At 52.9% G+C, this 21,973-nt stretch overlaps 6 protein-coding genes across 6 annotated transcripts; 4 read left to right on the top strand and 2 right to left on the bottom strand.

Moving 5' to 3' along the window:
• Positions 1–1,930: 1,930 nt before the first annotated feature.
• On the bottom strand, positions 1,931–5,915 carry AYL99_06202 (hypothetical protein; the record flags this gene model as incomplete). Its single annotated transcript, XM_018837712.1, has 2 exons — positions 1,931–4,631; positions 4,681–5,915. 2 exons carry the CDS (start codon positions 5,913–5,915, stop codon positions 1,931–1,933), a joined length of 3,936 nt encoding a protein of 1,311 aa, XP_018692272.1.
• Positions 5,916–6,178: 263 nt separating this feature from the next.
• On the top strand, positions 6,179–7,591 carry AYL99_06201 (hypothetical protein; the record flags this gene model as incomplete). The annotated part of the gene is made up of 1 exon (XM_018837711.1): positions 6,179–7,591. The coding sequence occupies one exon, from the start codon at positions 6,179–6,181 to the stop codon at positions 7,589–7,591; it is 1,413 nt and encodes a 470-aa protein (XP_018692271.1).
• Positions 7,592–9,181: 1,590 nt separating this feature from the next.
• AYL99_06200 (hypothetical protein) lies at positions 9,182–10,026 on the bottom strand (the record flags this gene model as incomplete). Its single annotated transcript, XM_018837710.1, has 4 exons — positions 9,182–9,696; positions 9,750–9,803; positions 9,861–9,911; positions 9,969–10,026. 4 exons carry the CDS (start codon positions 10,024–10,026, stop codon positions 9,182–9,184), a joined length of 678 nt encoding a protein of 225 aa, XP_018692270.1.
• A 2,002-nt stretch (positions 10,027–12,028) lies between these two features.
• On the top strand, positions 12,029–14,333 carry AYL99_06199 (hypothetical protein; the record flags this gene model as incomplete). Its single annotated transcript, XM_018837709.1, has 2 exons — positions 12,029–12,166; positions 12,216–14,333. 2 exons carry the CDS (start codon positions 12,029–12,031, stop codon positions 14,331–14,333), a joined length of 2,256 nt encoding a protein of 751 aa, XP_018692269.1.
• A 303-nt stretch (positions 14,334–14,636) lies between these two features.
• AYL99_06198 (hypothetical protein) lies at positions 14,637–14,914 on the top strand (the record flags this gene model as incomplete). The annotated part of the gene is made up of 3 exons (XM_018837708.1): positions 14,637–14,666; positions 14,724–14,768; positions 14,825–14,914. The coding sequence occupies 3 exons, from the start codon at positions 14,637–14,639 to the stop codon at positions 14,912–14,914; spliced, it is 165 nt and encodes a 54-aa protein (XP_018692268.1).
• Positions 14,915–17,754: 2,840 nt separating this feature from the next.
• AYL99_06197 (hypothetical protein) lies at positions 17,755–19,470 on the top strand (the record flags this gene model as incomplete). The annotated part of the gene is made up of 4 exons (XM_018837707.1): positions 17,755–18,145; positions 18,205–18,500; positions 18,549–18,673; positions 18,723–19,470. 4 exons carry the CDS (start codon positions 17,755–17,757, stop codon positions 19,468–19,470), a joined length of 1,560 nt encoding a protein of 519 aa, XP_018692267.1.
• Positions 19,471–21,973: the final 2,503 nt, after the last annotated feature.

Below are 21,973 nucleotides of genomic sequence, written 5' to 3'. Positions count from 1 at the left end.
ATGGCAATACAGACTATTCCTCCTGCTGTATCGGACTGCTGGACCTGGCTGTCAGTGCCTCTGACATTCCACAAGCCCATTCGACTGTTGTAATCGCACTCAAATCGGTTCTCTTGACTATACCACATACCGTATACCCGCCCATCCATCAAGATTTGGGTGGGTTGATAGATTCCACTCCTCCTCCTCCTCCTCCTCCTCCTAACTCGAACGAAGCCATGATGCAGAATAACATTCACCATCTCCTCAGTCCGATGCTAGTCTTTCTTTCACAGCTTGTTCCGTCTCCTACTGGGCTAGGAAAACCCAATATAAGGCAGGAGCAATCCCTTCCACCCACAAGGCCCATCTCAAACCGAAGCTGAAGCCCAAGTTCAAGTCCAAGTCCAAACTCAAGGTCGAATCTGCGAACGGTGTTGAACTAGCTTAGCTGAAGAGCAACAAGCTGGAAGCAGGAGTAGTGAGATGGGCCTCCTCTTCGATGTCCCCCGTGTCTTCTTTGCCAAGCGAAGAAATCGGCGACGGCGGAAACGTACTCATCCGACCCTGAGTCGGACAATGCTATGTTGGGACAACGCGTTCCTTCTCTCGGGTAGGACTGCAGCTAACGAGAACAATAATATACGCATTGTTCAGAGGATGGGCAAGTGTTGGTCTTGCTGGAGACGACGAGAAGGGGGCGGCTTGTTCACAACCTCTGCAAGCACGAAGACAGGATGGTTTCATCGGGAGGCTTCTCTTCAGCTCGATTGTCAACATGGCTCAGGCGCCAGAATCTCGCGATTCTGCTAGCTAGGTTAACGATGAGATGGTTTCATTCTTGATGCCTTGAGACCATCCTGCAACTCTCGTTTCGCTTGATTGGCTATCGAGGTGCAGGTATCAACGAGAACCCGACTCATGTTCGGTGAATGTGCTGGAAAAGGCGCTCAGTCGCAAAGCGTCTGTGGACAGTATCCTGGGGTATATTCCAGGAGGCAAGCCCAGAGTTTCTCTCATATTGCTCGAGAAAAGGGTGAGAATGGCCCTCAGTCACAGCAACTCGTCTCTTTCCAGCCCAGCCGCTCACCTCAGTGCATCCAGATCGCACTCCGGGGATTTCGGGAGGTCTTCTCGGTTCGCCGCTACCGTGACAGGTTCCTGTGTACCCGGTTACGCACGAAAGCCTTGCATCCTTCCATCTTCCATCACCGCTGAAACACTCCACATCGCCCGAGTTATCCAAGAATCTTGCTGCTTTGGCAGGCTTCGGGCTTCAGCCAGAGCACGCGATCTCCATTCACCTCGAATCAGAACAGGTTCGGGCTTCAGCAGGTCGCCGATATGACGGGGTCCTTGCCCTTTAAGTACCTTGGAACGGGACAAGGTTGGGTCAGCACGGGGAAGCCAAAGAAGGAAGATCGGCGTCAGTGAAGCTCAAGCCGGACGATCCACCTGCCTCGAAGGGCTGCGAAATGCCAGAATAGGTGTAGGCGATCGAAGACGGATCATCTCCACGGCCATGTGCCTCGCCGTCCGGCCGTGGAGGACCATGTAAAGAGATCTCTGGATCAAGGGAAATATGAGACGGGAACAAGTGGGGAGAGCGTAAGCGCTTAGACCACGTGCGGGAATACGAGGGTGTTTCAGATCGATCTCGTATTATCCCGGCCAGCAAGATTCGGTTGATGTTGGCGCCTAAACGGTACGAGATCGAGATCAAAGTAGGGGAAGAAAAGAGGTCAAAGCTTGTGCAAGAGGATATTTCGACTTGATGCCAGAAGACTGTGCCATGTTGTCGCAGCCATGAATTTCCCATGCTGTTCGATATGCTGTATCTTTGAGTTTGCACCATGGCGGGTTTTTGCTTCGTCTGAGAGCCCTAGAAGGCGGCCGCTAAGCAAAGGTGTAGAATGGCTGAAGGTGAGTGATATTGGTTTTGGGCATTTTGTCAGCCACCCACAACTTCCATTCTTTCCCTCGATCCCTTGCATATGGGACATCCACCCACGTTCTGTATCTTATCTTTCAGTAAACGTGCATTTGTGACCTTTGGTCCCACCGATCTGGAAAACCTGATCTCTTCGGCTTCGCCATCATCCGGGCGAAGAACCCCATTTTGGGGTAGTAACACCTCGTCCCCTTCTGCATCTGGACCATGCAGCAGATGTGAGACGTGGTAGACGTGCCCGCAAGCGAACCCGACCAGAGTTTCGCTTTCGTTTTCATGGAACGCCTTGTGACAAGAAGCACAATGTCCTGGCTTGATGGCAGCTTCGGCGTCGGGTTGTTGTTCGTCCGCCGGTTGATCCTTGGAGCCCACAACGTCCTGGGCGAGTGGCCGCTGGTGTTTCGCTGTGGATGCGACAATGTCGAACTTGATGCCTTTTCTCCGACCTCTTCTCAGGGTCTCCATCCCCACGGCGACCTCGCTACTGAGCACTCTCGCAACGCCGGCGCTGATGCTGTCCTGCAAATCATACTCTCGAATCATCTTCTTCAGTCCGTCTTTGAGACCTTCCACTTCCAGTCCGGAGGGTATTCTTTTCACCAAGGTAATAGGGTCAATGGCAGTTCCAACCTCTGCCAGCAGACCTGAAATGAACCGTGGTCTCGACATGCTGTATTCCAGAAAATCGTCCCAGAGACTCTGGTCGTCTTGCTCCTTGGCAAAGGCAATAGCCTTTGAGACATCTTTCAATTCGTCGATGATCAGGAACAGCGCTTTCTTGGTTTGTCCGGTTTTGCTCAAGAGGTAGACAAGTTCCTCGACGTAGTGCTTCCTTTCGCATATCTTCACAGCATTCTCGAAGGCGTAAGCTGTGGATGCTTGCAGAAATTCCATCAGCAGATCTCGATCGAATTCTGCAAACAACTCGACCGCGATGTCCGCAAAGTGTTCGACGTGTTGTTTGCCGGTGTCAGCTGCAAGCGACGTAGTTATAGCTGAATGTCCGACACGGGGCAACGCGGGCGTTTCCTGGGTTCCCTCGCCGCGCCACAAGGCGCGAAGATAGAAATAGAGGAAAGGCTTCAGTGTCGGTTTATCAAGCTGGGCAACAACCTCATCGGGCTCAACGACACCAGCAGTGGCTTCGTCCACGAGGACTTTGATAGGATCAGCCGCGAGTTCGGCCAATTCCTCACGACTCGCGCTCCTCACTTGTTCGGGCGAGACTCGCAGCGTCACAAAGCTGGGAATGTCGTCAGCGATTGCGTCAACGAGGTGGTGCTCCTTGATCAACGACATGGCTGTGTCTGCGTCCTGCAGGGCAATGTAGCACTTCAGAGCTTCGTCATAGTGCCCGTCTGCAAGAAACAATTTCCCTAGACTTTCCTGTAACAGCCTCCAATCCTGCGACCCTTTTGGAGCACTCCCGCTGCGGAATTGATCTTCAATCGCCGCTGTGATGCTGCTGATCTCGAAAAGATCAGACGGCCACTCATCAAGAAGCTCCTTGAATCGAATTCTGTCATTCTCCACGTAATGCCCAAGGATGATTTCAAAAACGGAGGACGGTAATGGAGGTGTCAGGTCTAACGTTGGTATGTGAGGCGATATCTCGTCGAACTTCGCATTTTTCACAAATATCCACACCCAGTGCTCCCATCGGCTCGTCGTGTTGAGCACTTTGGCTGCGACTTCGCCGGCTTCTGCCCATTTTTTGGCATCAACCAATTGCTTCAACCACGACTCGCCTATTCTGCGCTTCTCCTTCTCTGCAGCAGAGAATTTGTTCTTGGATTTCGCCTGCGCTGAGCTCGTGATCGACAGAGAATCCGAGAAGAACTCGGTCATTGTAGCCTGCTGACGAGCCTGCGTTGGACTGAGTGGGACCGCGGTGCCTGATCTGGCGACAGAACTAGCTTTCGATGGACTTGGTGGTGTTGACGTTCCCGAGGACTCTGATAGGGTGCCGGCCGCTTCGGGATGCTGATCAACCAGTTCCCAGGCTTCTTGGTATCTCTTCAGACTCACAAGCCACTGCATACGGTCGTTGAGATTACGCCTGACGGCGACAATACAGTCGTAGGGGCTGTAGATGAAGATCTTCATGCTCTGGGCTGTGGCCATGGTATTGATCTCCTCTTTGGCACTTGTCTCGCTGGATCCAAACCCCGGGATCCAGCCTGTAAGATAGTTGCGCTCCCTGGTGCTTCCTGTTCGGTCAGGGCCGCTGAGACCGCTTCGAACGCTCTCGCTTGAACTGAAGATTCGATTGGCGCCCAAGAGGCGTGGCCCGTACATGGTGGCATCCCACATCCCCTGACCAACGGTTTCGACGCCTGTGGCGAGACTTGAACCAACCGTACTCATACCAGATCCAATGGTGCTGAGGTAACCCTTCTGAATAAGTGCAGCAGGGATACGAACCGGTGGTAGAACCCCCAAGTGATAGTCTGAAGCCGAGAGGGTTTCGAATCTACTCACAGTGAGAGTGTCGGTGTCGACTTCTTCCTTGGTATTGATATTGACGAGACGCAACTCTGGTTCCAATGCATTATGTCGTGCTCGTCGGCCTCTCCTGCTGCCTTCGTGGTCTTGCGACGCCGATCCATTGCCCTTCTTCTTTTCCATGAATGCAAGCACCAAAAGCAGACTTGGGGTATATAACGAAATTCCAGATATTGTACAGTCATCAAATCGTATACTGTTCGACGGTCAGTCTTCCTAGGTCTTGAGGGGTCTGTTGAACTTACATCGTAGCGACTTCAGCGCGTCCAATTTTATTATTACCTCCACTTTCCATAGAACCTGGATAGACCTTGATGATCCATGCTGAATCGCCCCATCCTACCAGGACTTCTTCCACTTTGGCTTTCCTCACCTCCGGCTTGGGAGATGCACCGTTCGCTGGAGCAGGGATGAGAGCGCCGACGGGAGAGTCGTCGTCGGTCTCGAGATTATCGCGGTCGATCCACTCCGCACGAGCTTTCCATACGCCCGCCATATCCTCCCATCCCGAACGATTAGGTCTGTCGATATGGCTCATCCGTTTCCACTCGAGGCCCGACTCTGAGCTTTCGAGCTTCAAATTGGATCTCATGATCTTGATCCCTTGTTCATTTACCCAAAGCACATATTTCCCTGAGAGTGACCATTTGATAGTGCTGATAATACCCTCACCACTGTGTAGGATTTTGTCTGATCCGGTGTTTGCACCAAGGCCAATTGACCCAAGCCAGCCAGAGGCCGCCGCTGCCGCTCCTGTCGTCGTCGCGTTGGCACTCTTTCCTGCTTGTCCACCAGTAGTCAAAACCAAAATGCCGGCCTGCCCACCGGATAGATAAGTTCTGTCCGACTTGTATTCTGGCGACAGGGCAACAGTCTGAACAGGTCTTCCGAAGTTGCGCAGCTGCACATCACGAGGATCGACTAGTGAAGCAATGCAAACATTACCGTCGATCGAAGACGTGGCAATGTATATCCGATTTGGAGGTATATCTGGTACGGGAGCCTGCAGTTGCTTCCCTTTCGGCGCGGGCGAGCTTGACGGCGACTTGTCCGTATTGGGAGCAGCCTCAGCTGCCGATCTCGACCCTGGGTCATGGCGAAAACCTGCAAGCGGAGGGTTGTAAGGAGATATCGAGATCGCAGATATGCTGGCTGTGTGGGCATGGTAGACGCGCAGGGAGTTGAATGAGGGCAAAGCGAAAACGTGAATGTTCCCATTGTGAGTCCCCACGATCATCTTATCCCCGGCCACGTGGAAGGCACTCGTGGCATCTCCATTGCGATATATCGAGCTCACGTTCCGTGTCAACGTAGCATATTTGAGCCGTGGCTCTTCGTCCTCCTCTTCATCCTCTTCCTCGGTCTCATCCTCAGATTCATCTGCTGTCGACTGGGCCTTCGTTGGCTGCGGAGGATGGCTGGTGGTTTCCTGAAGCTTCTCACCGTCGCCTGGCTCAGACGAGCCATCTCCGGCCGCCATACAGATGACAGGAAAGCTCAGAAGCGCGTCATCTGCACGCGCAGGCTGGAGTCTCCAGGCGGAGTGGTTAGTAGTGGTAGACAGACGCCCGACCCCAATCCCAGAGAGGATCTGGAACACATTGAAATGACGAGCGCCAAGTCCTCGGCCTTTTTCGGTCACTGGCCTTGCGCATCGTGCGCCGGAACGCAACCTGCAGCTCGAGGTCCAACAAAGCCGGAGAGGTCTTGGATGTTCGATGGTCCCGGTTTCCTTTTCTGACCATGCGCCCGGCGGCTTGTCGTCCAATGCTCAGCCTGGGAAATCAATTTGTTTGTGCCGCGTGTCGACGAGCAGGATATGATGTGCTTCGTCAACCGGGCTTCCGCCCACTGCACGCATCGCCAATTTTCCAACGCCCGCGTCGCCGGGAGTTCTTCTCCTCCAATACGTCGTTGATGAGCCAGTCAGCGCAGAAAAGAGATGGACAGAGAGAAGGGGACTCGGTCGATTCTGTCGTCGAAGCAGCAACCACTTCACCTGCCCAAAAGCGAAAGACGGCACGTTCGCCCGGCACGAAGACGTCTCTGCGAAGAGTTGGATTGGAGGCTCAGAGGTCAAAGGCTGGCCTGACAAAACCAAGCGTGAGACTACATGAAGAGGCGGAACAGACACCAAAACTGGTGACGGCGTATGCTGTTGCAGAACAATTTGACTTGGCCAAGGTCGTCGAGATCCTTCGCAACAAAGGCTATGAGCCCGATCCGCTGGGCACCGGCCTATTTCCACAAGTCGTCCATGTACAGATCCCCATCTCATCGATCTACCGTTCCACCAATCCTTCCGCCAGAGACCTTTCGTCGACGGAAGTCGGGGATGTTTTCGTCTTCCCGTCGGGCACGGTGGTAACGTGGGCTTTACCGGACGGGTTCACTTCATACTTCGCAACACGCACTCTTCTCTCCGCTGCAGACAATCCTCATAAGGAGCCTATTGAGACCGAGGATCTAGACTACATTGAAGATCCCAACCGCGAGCACAGCCTCATCCGGGGCGACACCATCATCCTGGGAACCAAAAAGTCAGAATATCAGGAACCGACTACCAGCGCGGACCATCAACAGATTGAATCGCATTTCCAGACTGTTGATACAGTACTGACCAAGATCGCCTTCTCCTCCGGGTTTGCGCGCTCCACCAAGCTGGCCGTCCTCGAGACGAACCTCTCCACTTATCTCGCCTCTACGGCGGACATCCCGGCCCTTTTAGCAAAGGGTTCCCGGCTCCCGTTCAAGCTCTCCCGCGACTTTATCTCCCGCAAAACAGGCCAACTCCTCCTCCTGCGCGCGCAACTGAACCTCTACTCCGAACTCACCGACTCCCTTCCCGACCTCTTCTGGGATTCCCGGCATGAACTCAACTTGGAAAATTACTATGATCAAGTTGGCCGGGCGTTGGATGTGGGAATCAGGATCAAAGTGTTGAACGAGAAGATGGACTATGCCGCAGAGATTGCGACCGTGCTGAGGGAAAGACTGAGTGAAAAGCATGGGTTGTTCTTGGAGTGGACCATCATCGTGCTGATCGCGATCGAGGTGGGATTCGAGGTTTTGAGATTGTGGAAGGAAGGCTTTTGGGAGGAGGTCTGGGAGAATGGCGCTGTGCCTGGGAAGAAAGTGAAGAGCCTAGTAGACTGAAAACGAGGTTAAGGCACCGGCTAGCACAGTCTTGTTACTCTACATGAAGATGTAGACAGGGTATACCTGGATGTGAGATTGTCTTGATACTACCCTGTGACCTTGTGGTGTTTCAGGGACAATGACATACAAAAACTTCTCTCCCTTCTATCGCTGTCGCCCGCTGCAGCCATCCAAGACAAGTCAATTTCATGTAGTCGTTGACAATGACGTCGGACCAGCGGCCTCCAGACATGTGAACACGATGGCATCTCGCTGCCATCCAACACCATCGTTGCAGCATCTGCGGATGAAGATTTAGTGTATGCTCTGCACGGTGAACGCATCAGGAGTACCTGTGCTTTGAACTGGTTCGGCCGTGGTAGATTCCTCGGTGGGAACAGCTCCTGACATCTCTGCGACTGTCTCTGAGGCAGGCTGAGCTAAAGGCGGGAGGAGCGCCATAGGTAGGTTGTGGCACCTTCACAGGGACCTCTGTGGCGGGAGCTGACTTGGCCCTGGGAAAAGGGGTAATTTTGCAGTGAAGAGAAGACCCGAAGATGAGCCGGAATCCTCAGCCTTGTCTAGTCTGTACATAGCGAGGTAGATCCCAATCAACGACCTCAATATCGTTCAGGCAGTCCGAACAGCCCATCTCACGGTGGCCACTTCACTACTTGAGCAAGCGAGTGAGTGAGTGACACCAGAGCAAAAGCGAGAGATCAGTGAGAGAACGAGGGGAGGGGAGGGGAGTGAAGTGAAGCCTGTGAAATAAATTCTCCGATCGCCTACCTGGCTGCCCACGGAAGGTTACGGAATGTTGACTGATCTGATCTGATCTGATCAAGGCGCTGGGGAGGGTCGATCTGGTGAATGAACAAATTCCTGTGCGATCCTGGCACGTGATTGGCTTATAGAGGGGATTGCTGTGATCTGGGGACGCTGTCGTGTCACTACTGGCCAGATCGACAATGGGGTCGACAGTCTCAGAGACCTTGGTTGTCTGGAGTTGGGCACGGTGCCTCGGAGATGGAGGTGACAGTGACTGTAACAAAGCCCTGGTCTACAGAATGACGCAATGAATGGGGGGGTGGGGGGGGAGGAGAGAGAGAGACAGCAGCTTAAGACTACAGTGCTCTACCATGAGAACTCAAGAAGGAAGACGAAAATACTGGAAGCAGAGGAAATGTTGTTTCAAAGCACATTTCATTTGAGACTAGCTATGGATTCAAGGATCATCATCTGTGATCACTGTGCCAACACGCAGTATGATGGAATCATCAATTAAGGTGCAATAGCAATTATGTTTGATTCCTCAATCCAATCCAAGAGAAGTGAGTTGCCTCCCTCACGAACCATCATGATGGTCATCGTGTGGCCAGTCCAATATGGCCTAGTTGGAAAGAATCATGTTGTTGCTGACACTTGATTTCAGGAGTTCCTTTGCAAAAGCTAGAGCTGAGCTGTGTTTGTTGTTGTGTGTGCATGCATCTCATTTGCGGAGATGGAGAATGTCTATTGTCACTTGCAAATGCTGGTGAGTGGCATGTTGTGTCACATGGCAGACATAGCTGCAGAGAGCGTCAGGGTATCTTTTGCAGGTGTTTGTTCTTAGGCCAAAGCCAACACTGCCAACAATCCTGCCAACCCGACATTCACACTGGCAACTCCAGCGCCATTTGAGTTGGGAGCTTGTGGAATGCCAGTGGAAGTGGTTGTAGTCGCAGTCGCAGTCGTCTGAGTTTCAGAAGTGGAAGTGGTCGAGACACTGGCAGAGGTAGTCCTGGAAGATGATGTAGTCTCGATGACAGTGCTGCTCTCAGATGACAAAGTCGGAGTGTGAGGCACAGGTGTAAGTGGAACACTGCTCTCGACTGGAGTCGTAGAAGAAACCAGAGTTGTCTCAACCGTTGGAGTGGCAGTAGTGCTTGGAACACCTGGGGTCTCGACTGGAGTCTCACTACTGACAGTGGTCGGAGTGGTGAAAATAGTCGTGGTGACAGAGGTGGACGAAGTGACTGTGACCAAAGTGGTGGTAGGGGTGAGCGGAACAGCTGGAGTCATGGTAGACTGAGTTCCGGGGGGGGTGCAATCGGCAGGAGTAACAGTGACAGTGACCGGCTCTTCTGCAAACAATGTCAGTCAAAATTGCAGAGACCAAGTGGCCTGTCAAACTTACGACGTGGCATGAGGTTGATGATTTCGTGGATCTCATCAATCGACATGTCTCTAGCTGTGCAATTTTCGTCAGTGTCGTGTGGTCAGAAGTCTGTGGGATTGAAATTCTCACCTGCCAAGGCTGCAACCACCTTCTCATGAGCACCAAAGTTGATGGCAGTGGCTGTTTGTGTTGTCAGCAGCGAGCACACACAAGTGGAAGAGGGGGTTGTTGACTCACCATAGGAAGCAGCAGCGAAGCTGGCAACCACCAGACTGATGACGTGCATGATCTTCATGATGAAGGATGTTTTGATGAATGTGGTGAGTAAGAGTATGGAGTTATCCAAGTTCGTAGTTAATTCTGGTCCAAAAGAGTGACGCAGATGGTGTTGATGAGAACTTGAAGGTATTTGGTAGGGGGTAAGAGGCAGAAGTTCAGGTCGAGGTTTTGGAAAATCAGAGGAGAGATTTATAGTAGAGAAGAGGCGCTGCAGATCGACCCGACCACTAGTGCGATCGATCTGTAGTCTCTGCGCTTCACAGAAATCACAGCGGAAGGCAGCTGCAATCAGTCAGTGATCAGATCAGACCAAGTCGATCCAGCGGCCAGCGGCCAGCCCAGATCACTGCTGCGGAGCGTCGGAAGCTGCCATGCGATGCGCCTATCCGCCACCCCGACAAAGCTGGTGTTTGCCCAAGCTCAACAAGTGCAAGGCTTGCGAGCAACCAAATCTGCAGATAGCTGTTGCCCCTCCACTGCCTGCAACCACCCGGTCAAAGGCACACACAAAGATATTCTGTTCCGACTTCAAAGGCTGCACAAGTTGCCTTCAGACTGAGGTTGACGCTGGCAGCAGGGAGGTGGACAGACAGACGAACAACAGGCCTACCTCAGGACAATGGAGTTGAGAAGATACACCCGACAGCAGCTGATAACCAGCTCTTTCACACCTCGACAATCGAAATTCGGGAGGCTGGAAACCTCGACTTCGGCTAGCTGCAATGTCTCATCTTGGACGCGAAACAAATGTACCCCGATATGTCACACTGGCCGCCAGCGTCCTGCGCCGTTTCCCTGACAGAATTACACGACGCGAGGATGACTTTGTCAAATCATACTGGATGCTGTGATACAGAAGACGAGGAAGCTACAAGAAGGTGAGAGACAGGGATAGCTTTCTCACAGGGAGATTTATCCGGAGCTAAAGACGGATGATCGACCGCTAACAGCTTTAGCGCTTGCTAGCGCCAAATGGTCCAACGAGAAGCACAGAGGGCCTGCAAGCTGAAGGACCTCCAGGAGCCAACGTCAGTCTCAGCAATCCTCTGTACAAGAGTAATAAAGATACGTATATTGGTCTAGAGAGGGCAGGAGAAGGAAACGAGAACCAGTGCAGGGGGCATTGACACCAGGAGAGTTCTACCCACGAGACCATCCAGGACCTGTCAAAGGTGGTTCACAGGGGTGGTTTGGTCTTTTTACGGGCACTCAGGAGCATTGCCCGAGATGAGACTATCAGATATACCCACAAGAAGCCATCGAGTGATATACAAGGCTTCAAGTCAACGGCTGGCAGTGGTGAGAGAGCTCGTATACTGTGGGCTGGTAACTGAGTTGGGATCGAGCAGAAGGCTATTCATTCGCTACAGCTAGTTTTCCTCGTCTCGAAGCTCATTGTTCGGTCTGATTCCAATCCTTTAGATATACTTTGAGCACGTCGTGCTTGGGGTGCTGGAGGGGGGCTTTGTTCTATCACAGCGGATGGGAAAATCTTTCTTCCTAAGATGCCGGTGGCTTTGCCACTTTGGCACAAATGCGCTTCCGTATCATTTCCGCCACCTTTTGCTCCTCCCCTGGTGCTTTTGCGGAGTATCTCGTACAGTCTCCTATCCAGAATTCACAAGAGTTTCAATTGTCCCAACTCAATTTGCTTGAGACCATGTCGCAACGCAAGATGCTTGATTGACAGCTCCTCACTCAAATTGACCAGGTCGCGTCGATGCACCCCTTCTCCTCCCTGACTATTGGTATCTTTGTTGCTGGATACATCACTGCGCGTTGGGATCTTGTTACCAGACTCTATGAATTAGCCATCTTTGCCTGGGACCACGGTGTTTTTGCACGCGTTGCGAAAGCATTTGCGATTATTTCGCTCATCTACGTCGTCCTCGCCATTCCTCTCGACTACCTCGCCTCCCACGAAGCCACTGTTCATCCTCGAATCCTCGCGCATGGAATCTCTGCCCAAGAGCAACTACGTCGGAGAGGTTCCTTCTAAGCTTTAACAATATGTTACCATGGTCGAGAATAGCGATGGCATGCTACGGATATTCTGGCCGAGCAGCCTTACTCGGACAACCACACCCGGTGTAATAGTGGGATGGAGGAACTCGGAATACGATTTGTTTGTCATAACCGTTCTTGAAGATGTTGAAGTAAGCTGGTGGAAGAGACATGTGCAGAATCAGATGCTGATCGATCCAGGTCCGCAGCGTCGAATCTGCTCTTCGCATGGGCACTCTTTTTCGCAATAGTCCATATCCAGTGGCCCGGATCTTTCAGCTTTGCGACCAGCCTCATATGCACGTCTTAGGTACCCTCAATCATCCAGATCCACCAGAGACGTTTGATCCTGCCAGAATTTGCGCCTTCACTATTCCGGGTTCTCGCAGACCTTCTATCTACTGCCCACCAGGCGCAGACTTGACCGTCCAAGTTGTCCTTTTCGACCCCCCCAATCCCACCCAAATGCAGTACATGTCCCTCGAGCCAATATCGCTTGCTTTGGGAAGGGAATACTTGGTCGCCGGGGTACCCGACTCTACACTGGACGAGAATGGGATGCAGGGGGACAAAGAGCGGGAAAAGATCGCTGAGCTAGTGGCAAAGCTGCGTTTCCACACTGTGGTCAGACATGTCCCAACGAAGAAAGAGTTGGCATTGCCTGCAATCCTTCGCCAGATCAATTGCTCGCAGGAAGTTGCAGAGCTACTCCAGAAGAACACGCCTCTTGTCGGTCCGCGGAGAAAAAGGAGCCTCTCTGTGAGCGAACGAGTCGTCGAATCTGCACAATCACTCTATGCGTTTGCGGCATGGTCGCTCTGGACACTGTTTATGGCGTACGCCTTTCCTCTGGTGTTGTCCGTCTTCAAAATCGCGATCATTGGACACAGGATCGTCGCTGAAGGCCTTTTACAACTTCTAGAGCTGCCCCTACCCTTCCGAAGACTACAATCTGCAGAAAACCGCCGGGCTGTCAAAGGAACCCTCGCACTCAAGGATGTCTCGGCCTGTTGTCAGCAAGTGCATCTCCGCCTTCAACAGTTCTCCTACTATCCGACACAGTATTCCCTACTTCGACGTCGCAAAGCAACTTGGTCGTCCTTTCCAACAACAAACAGCGATTACATCCGCTTTTATAATTCGCTGTGGCTGGTAGCAAACGATGTCATCATCGGAATTGCACTGGGAAGCTTCATTAGCGACAATGCGCAAGCTACATCTCAGCTCATTGGTGGAATCTTGGATGATTATACGATTGAAGGTCTCAAGCGCATGATCAGGTGGCTCATGTCATATCCAGGTGGTCTCAAATTGAACACGGAGCTTGCTGCGTTTCTCGGCGACCTCTTCTTGTGGGTCATAGAGTATTGGGCCTCGACCATAGTCGTGCTCATTGTTCCACGATTACCCACCGTCGTGTATTTTGTCGGATGCTCCTCTTTTGCTGGGGCCACCATGCCTATCGCCATTTTCTCCGACCTCCTGAGCCTGCTCACCATGCACATTTACTCCTTTTACGTCGCAAGTGCACGCATCTTCAACTGGCAGTTGACAATCATCGTCAGCCTCTTTCACCTATTCCGTGGCAAGAAGCGGAACGTGCTTCGCAACCGGATCGACAACTGCGACTACGATCTTGATCAGCTGTTGCTGGGTACGATATTGTTCACTCTGCTGTTCTTCCTCCTGCCGACTGTGGTGGTCTTCTACCTGACCTTTGCTTCGGCTCGCATGGCGATCATTTCGCTGAAAGCGACGCTGGACACCTGCCTCGCGTGTCTCAACCACTTCCCCTTGTTTGCGTTGATGCTTAGGATCAAGGACAGTAAGAGGTTGCCCGGGGGAATTCATTTTCAGCTATTGGATGCCGAGCAGACAAGAGTCCCTTACCAGGAAGAAACGGAGCAAGGAGACGATCATGATGACAGCGCTGGCGACGCTGAAGAGGAAAATGAGGAAGAAGGAGACGGCGGGATGACCAGCATGGCTTACATTCGTCTATCCTCTACCCCGTTATCACTACGCCAGATCTTTGAACAGTATTTCCAGCTCTGGGCACGCATCCGTCAACACTATCTTTCGCCCACGGTCGTGTTTCGACTCCTCACAGGACGATTCGTACCGCCTCTAGGTCGGAGCCAAATGTACGGGCTACAGTATTCGGTGCTTCCGAGACAACGGGCGACAATAGCAGAGGTCTGGAAAAGTCTGAGCGAGAATGAATTGCCAAACACAACCCATGGAACGCCTGCAAATCCACGAGGTCAAAAAGTTTATCTTGGGGCTCATGGACGAGCCATAGGGAAGCAATGGAAATAGCAAATAACTGGTTGACCTAATATCTTGTCTCCCTTGACACCTAGGTGCTTGACTAGGGGCTTGATACCCTAAGCGATTGCTTATGTCATCACTTGTGTACACATCACGTGGAAATCGTCAGCGGATGCAACTGAGATTCACATTTTGTCCACCGTCCGTGTAACCGCTTCATCTTTGTATTTCGCACATCCTTTTCCAAAAACCCCTCTGGTGCGCTCAGATCCTTGCTTGATGCCAGTAGATATTTGACAACCCATCCCCTTATCCCAACGCCCCGCCTTCAGCCTTATCGTCCAATTCAAGATGCCCAAGTGCCCCAACTGCGGCGGGAGGGTAGATGTGACCAAAGAGGGAGACTGGGGTCACTGTGCTGACTGTTAATGTTCCTAGCATGGTCCCCAATATCAGGAAGCTGACTGTTCCATAGGCAACAATGTAAGCCAGCCAGCTCGACCTTTCCCAGATAATCCAAACGCTGAAGCCAATGCCAGATCATTGAGATCAAGGACTTGAAGGATGACAGCGAACAGAAGCCTCAACCAGCACCACAACCGGGGATTTCAACTGAGGTGAAGAAATGATTGCTACTCGACCTTGCACCTTCCTCTGTAACTCGCGCCATTGCCAGTGCCATTGGATACAAGAGCAGACATTCACTTCACCTTCCTTCGCTACCAATTGCACCTGTGTTCTTCGAGTTCCTTTTCAATCTCCCCAGAATGGCCGGACAAACCCAAGTGCTGCGAGTTACCTTTGCTCGTTTCGTGACCTTTTCCAACAGCAGCGTGGCCGTCACCATCCTAAATCCCCTTCCAGATCGTCAGCATTCAAATACTACACAGAAGCCATGAAGGCCTTGATGCAGTCCTTGTGCTTCTTGTCTATTCTGTTCCATCTCTTTTCCATTGGCATTGCTGCACCAACTCGAGAAAATGATGGCGTGGAGGGTGCTATCTTGGGTGTCGGAAAGAAATCAGTTGGTCGGGGTACTGCTGTTTTGCCATCCGCATGGGGCTGGCACGTCGAGTGCAAAGCAAGATACTCCTTCCAGCCATGAACGGCTTGAGCCTGACAGAATCAAGGAACTACCGGGCGTCGATATCGGGTACTGCCGGGAAAACAACCCTCCAACAGCGCCGCGCTCACTCCAGAACACAACCGAATTGAGACCGAGAAACGACAGCAGTGCCGATTCTTCCCCAACCTGGGCCTTGACACCGTTGAAGTGCTACGACCTGTGCGCCTGCGACCGACAGGGAACACTGATCTGTCATGAGTGGGGAAGTACGCTGCTGCTGATGACTCCGAAGCCCCTGGAATGCACTGACATGCAGAGCAGCTTGCAACTTTCACACTGTTTACTTCCGCTGTCATGCGTATGTCTCCATAGCATAGGATGTAGCTGATGGCGGCTGACGACGACTTTTTACAGAAGTGGAGAGTGCGACTGTGTTTGGGAGGAGCAACTCACTGGAGATACTGCGAAGCTAGGTTGGGTAGATGGCGTGGCTGACTGGGCAACCAACGGTTATACGAACCATTGGTGGACGCGGAACGAGAACCAGAAGGGTGAGGGCAGGCAAAATGAACATGGCCGCCACGAGGCATCGACAGGGTGATAGAAATCGGGTTCCTGCAGCTGGCAGACACATGAGAACGACTCCAACGCCAACATGTCTACCTATTATTCGCATCGATTTTCTTTGGGCTTTGTCCCCTTGCCGAGAAAAAAACAACTCAACAGACCAGCCAGCGCTCATTTCGCTTCTCTGTCCTTCTTGCTAAATCCTTGGCTCTCCGACCTTCAGTCGTGCCCATATCCTCACCCCTAGCCACGGAGGCAGACAAGGATCGACAATGCAATGACACACAACCTGCCTCTACCAGTCTGAAATTGGGAATGGGTTCTCCAGTGCCTCACACGGGAGGAGTCCGAGCCGGTCAGTCGCAGTCCCAAACTACTCGCACAGTCCAGTGGGCGAAGTGATTAGTCTTGATTGGTAGAGTATAGTCTCGCACGCCCCCCTTCCCGGTCTAGTAGTTGAGAACAATTGACTCTTTTCCAGGCTCCGCCGAAAATGTGCTCGTCCTGTAGGAGGGTCCAAATGGTTTATGGCAGGCCACGGGTGCGTGCGCAGCCTGAAACCAGAAAGGCTGAGGGTCGAGATAAGGTCACCAATTATACAAAGTCATTGCCTATGCACACTTGTCTGAAAGGCACACGTCGGAGCACTTACTGACAGGGGGGCCAGCAATTGATATGGGGGCAAGAAGCACCGAGTATTCGTCCATGGCCAGAGCCCCATGCGGTTGGTAACTCCTAAACGGCCCCCTGCCATCATCCATCGGCCATTCGGACCAAAGATGTACGATCGCTCTTTTGGGACTGTTAGCGGCTATCCAACAAGCATTGTCGAGGACCGTCGGAAAAGTCTCACTGCTGGTTGGCGGAAACAAGGATATGACCAGGGTGCCCACACGACCCTCACAGCTTTGACTTCCCCATTGCTGGATGAGGAATTCCGAGTTCTGGGAGGCGAGAGACGGATGAAAAGAAGTCCAGCCCACCAGCCTGACTCCACGAAATCCACAAATCCCTGACAGGACAATACGACCTGAAACTTTACCATGCGAAGGTCTGTCACAGACGTACTCGGTACAGCCTACCACACCCATAGCATAACCGGCGAACGGACAGGGCAGTAGCCCAGCCCACCGCCAACCCACAGCACGCCCCGCGTTGGCTGACTTCAAGTCGCCTTTAGAGCGTCCCGAAGAAGCGGATGTCAGCACTGTCTTCGATAGCTTTGTTTTGCCCCCCTGACGACCAGGCAGAGCGCGAGCAACCAAGTACACCACCTCCGGCAACTCTCATCCTGTGACAAGCGAACCGACGACATCTCCAATCTTATCCGACCACTGATCAGTGCTGCTAAACGAGGGCACAGGCCGTGCATGTCTGCTGCGTGTTTGTACTGGCAGCCATCTTACTCTGCTGGATATCCACATTCCATGCCGTCGCATCCCCACCCAATTGGCAAGCATCATCCCCCAAACGCCACACGATATACCTACTGTACCACAGACTTTTCCAACCGCTGGCACCCCGATCAGGCAACAGCTGCGCACGCTGCTTTACTCGTACTCGTGCCTCGAAACTTCGTCCGAACTTGAGCTTGAAGGCCTTCCGGTCTGGCAACCTTCGCATTCCGCTGACAAACTGTAAGCGCTTTGGTGGCCCCCGCTGCGAGCGACTTTGACCTCCCTTTACTTGGGCCTCTGCTCCCCTTTAGAGGCCCAGGCTGCCTGTGCCTTGTGCCTTGTCTCACGGGAGCCGAAGCATTCTAAAAGTCACACTCAAAGTTCGTGAGCTTGATATCCTCGTCCAGTCAACAATGGTCGCACAGTTGTTACCGAAGGCATGGCAAAGGCAATCAAAATAGAACAACTACTGTTGCAAAATCCATCGACGTCCGGCGGTGATAAACCACGACCGCGCACGCCCGCCGCAAGGAAACATGCGGTCCATCATCGTCAGCCAGCGCGTCGCCCCGAATTGGTGCTGAAGACTTCATCTACGGCTCTCGTGCCGGCAAGTACGCCCCTGTCTGAACGTTTTTCATGGGATTTCGATCAGGGAGAGTCGAGTTCGGTCCGACGTCGAAAACGAAAATCTCCCGTCGAGGATGAAGTGTTTCCGATCAGGAAGGCCATGAGGCTACCGCGCTTTTCTGTCAACATCTTCCACTCTGAGCCGGTCAATGTGTTTCCTATTCCCAACGAAGGCGTGGTTCCGCGGATGGTGAAGTATTGTGAGCATGCCCCTTGGGACTTGGGTTTTTCCTTGGAGTTGTGCTGAACTTGACTTCAGATTTACAGGTTTGGGCGGAACAGCATGGTCGAGCACTTGCGTTTGAAGGACATCCCAAACCGTACCAGTCGCTGGTGTTTCCGTACGCCCTGAACCATGCGGTACTGTTCGAGGCCATGGTAGCGCTCAGCCGAGCGTCGTGGCTTTTGCAGGAAGGCATTCCATGGTCCAAGGACACCGCACTTGCGCATCACCGTGCCAATGCCTTCGCTGCGTTGCGGTTGAGGCTGACATCTGAAGCGACGTGTGCAGACGACACCACCATCTGCACTATTGCGGCACTCACGACAATTGATGTAAGTAGACGAGGCTCCAAGCAGACCAACTTCTAACGGTCTCGACAGTACATGCTCGGCGTCCACGAAGGTGCCGAGAATCACATCAAAGCCATGCAACAAATTCGCAAGATTCGGACTGATCTCAAAGGTGACACGCCATGGCAATACTTTGTCATTTCTGCCATGAAAGCGTAAGTTGTCCACGCTCCCTCCCGCACGCGCAATCTCTAAGTCGACCAGTTACGATGCCCTGTGGCAGTTTGTCAAAGATAGAAACGAGGCGACGACCAGCATGGCCCAGCTTTCGATCGAATCACCCATGCGTAACGAACTACCCCTTTATCCCTCTCTCCCGTTCAACATTAAAGTTTGCGAGGCTCTCTCAAAGGTGTCGACGTCGTTTAACGACATGGCCATGGCGGGGGAAATGTCTATCCAGATGATCGATATTCTCGCGAACCTATCTAAAACAGCCAGGGGCGACGGTAGCGCCTCCCCGACCAGCTCACCGCCGAGCTCACCAGGAGGACGGAACTTGCTGAATACCATCGCAGATCTGAGGTGTTTGTCGGTTATGGCCACCACCTCGATCGAACACAAGCTCTGCTTCGGGGTGATTGGGACCTGCTTCACCCTCCACTTCGGAGATGGGAAGATTGGTGAAGAGTTCAATGAGACGCTCCAGGAGCTTGAAGACACACTCATCGGTAATGGCAAGCCCCGGCCACAGCAAGAGAAGGCCCAGAAAGGACACCGAGAGTGTCTCATTTGGGTCGCTATGGCAGCTGCCGGTGCGCTCGAGCAGTCTGAACTGCTCTCTGCTATGAGTATGGTGTTGGATCAGACATTGGACAAATACCCCGAAGAGACGGCCCGGTGGGAGACCCTAGAGGGGGTCCTGAAGAAGTTCTTGTGGAACGATCTCCTGGCACGGCATTGGAAACGATGCTGGGCTAAGGCTGTGCGTCGTCGGTCGAACGCACGATGACCGTAACCTTGGAGGAGAAGAACTCTCGAAAACTAATAAGCAGTAGCCATCATGCCTGGATATCTCAGGACTTCAACGGAGGAAGACCCTTCTCAACGATAGAAATGATCTATTGAACAGTGGCTACAGTACCTGGCTGGGTCACGGACGGGCTCAGGAAGCCCCTTCCTGGGAACAACGACAGGGAACAACCGGCAACGGACAGGCAAAGCTCCTCCAGTAGATTGCACACTACCTAGGAAGATGCAGCTCTCGAGCAACAAAAGCGGCGACCTGGCAGGCTGCTTCACCGCCAGTTCAGCCTTATAGGGCTACGATCCTGGCCATCTGCAAAACCATTCCTGTATCAGCCGCACGCCACTTCCTGCGACAGTCTACCAAACGAGGACCGGGATGTGGTGCTACTAGGAAGCGAGTTGCCACTCCGGTTAACTTCTTTTCTCCTCGCTCCTTCGCACCCTAGGTCCAAGGGCGCATTGCGAGTCCATGGTGAGAGTCCCTTCAGCTTCGCCGTCTTACCTGGTGCCCTGACAATCACAGCACGTCTAGATGTCTTGTCCTGCAGCTTGTTGCGAAGAAAGGGGGGAAGGCAAAAAGATTCGGCGCTTTTTGCGATAGACATGGACGAGTCAGAGCCTTTCTTTCGTCTCCTAGAGCCAAGTTTTGTTGGGGAGGACAAAGAAGTTCCGTGGATAGGACATGAAAACTTTTTCCCTAGCCGCAGACACCCAGCAGAGGCCTCGTGTTGCCTTCCGTCCGAGTAACCTCCTGACTCGACGGGAGCCGCAGCGGCTGATGGACATGCTCGTGGCTGGCGCGAAGGGGAAACCGGTGGTGATGGAGGACGGAGTCGGGTTAGTAAACGTGTGACATTTCCGGCGGACAACGAGGCCCTGGGGTGAATGCTTTTTCTGCCCCATGACTGACCGCGTACCAGGAGGAATACGGACGGCCCTTGCGATCCGAGAAGATCTTCGATGGAGCTGGGTTCTGTTGGGAGGCGGCCGTCGAGTTGCCCACATGGCCGCTTTGTTCTTCTGGCACTGGCTGGGTTTCGTGGTTGGCAACCGACGAATGACGCCCAACGTTGTCCGCCACCCCAAGCCAAATTTAGCAAAGGGCTCGTGGATGTCCGTGCATGGGTCTCGAGTGCCTTGGGGGCGAGGTATTGAGGACGGAAAGGACAAAAGGACAGGTATCAAACCAGCAAGAGCCTCTTTTCCCAGTGGTGGATCCGGCTAGACTAAACGACTTGATACTCCTCATACCGTACCAGTAATCAAACATCCTTCCTGAAGGCCAATGCCTGTTCCGGAATCCGATGGTTGGTCGTCCTGTACCTAGAGTTGCCTCTCGCGCGCCCGGTTTTGGTTATAACTTTGATTGTCAGGCCGCCCGCGCCGGGGGACGCCTCCCGTATCCGCACTGTATACTCAAGGGCGGCTAATAGGGCTTGTAAGCTGGGTAGTAGCTCGTTTTGGCAAGAGAGAAGAGAACGAGACAATCGCCACACAACACGACCTCGCGTCCGAGCAATTTCCGCACTCCTCGCCTTCAGCCTTATGGTGAACGATCAACCGTCCGTTGAGATGTCAGCCAGAAGCAACACACACACACACACACACACTCGCACACACAGACAGCAGGTGCAGCAGGAATGGAATGTGAATCATGGGCTACTCTCCGGTGATAGCCATGTTCCAGAGAGAGAGAGTGTGTGTGTGTGTGTGTTCGTTGTATGATGAACTGCAGCCCGTCGTCCTGGCGCCCGTGACTCCCGTCCCCTCTCTTCGCCGCCGGAGAGCGAGCGGTCAAACTTTGCGGCTCAGGGTGGTCGGGTGGTAGGTAACCCTCATGGTCGCAGCACGCCCAGCCAGCCTGAAGCGTGGAATGTTTCTTCGGCAAGGGTTGATTCTGGCCATTTGCATCCCTTTTGGGAAAAGGGTCAAGGTTCTGATTGTGGTAGGATGTTTCCTGCTGCGTGTTTTTTTTTGTCCGGAATGACAGCTTCTGGCGCCGCTGACGTGCATTGAACGAACATGTATGTCTTGGGTATCACCAGCCAAGACACCCAAGAAACCCAAGAAAGAACAGAACTGGCTCGGCGTCAGCGAAGAGGAGGATATGGACAGCAAAGGCTGACGAAGAGGAGGAGGACTAAGGGAAGGAGAGAGAGACCACACAAAAGAGAGAGGGAGAGAGAGACAAGAGACAAGATGAAATAAGAGGGGAAGATATGCTGGAGGATAGGGTACGACCCAGAACGGTGACACACAAGTGTTACCGCTCGCATGACCATCCACAGCTACCACCACCATCACTTCTCCTCCCGATGAGCAGCTAACAGCGAGCCATACGACCAGAATGCCTCAGCCGCCCGTGCCGACAGACATCGCCCGCCTTCGCGCAGAGGCCAGTCGCCGATTCGCATTGGGGTCAGAAGGGGAACAATAAGAAAGCACCGGGCTAAAAGAGCACACACGCACGGTACGAGAAGGGGGAT

The sequence above is a fragment of the Fonsecaea erecta genome (assembly GCF_001651985.1).
Source record: "Fonsecaea erecta strain CBS 125763 chromosome Unknown Scaff5, whole genome shotgun sequence".
Classification (NCBI taxonomy): Eukaryota; Fungi; Ascomycota; class Eurotiomycetes; order Chaetothyriales; family Herpotrichiellaceae; genus Fonsecaea; species Fonsecaea erecta.
Note: the sequence above shows the minus strand (reverse complement) of the source record. Positions and strands in the feature narration are given on the sequence as shown.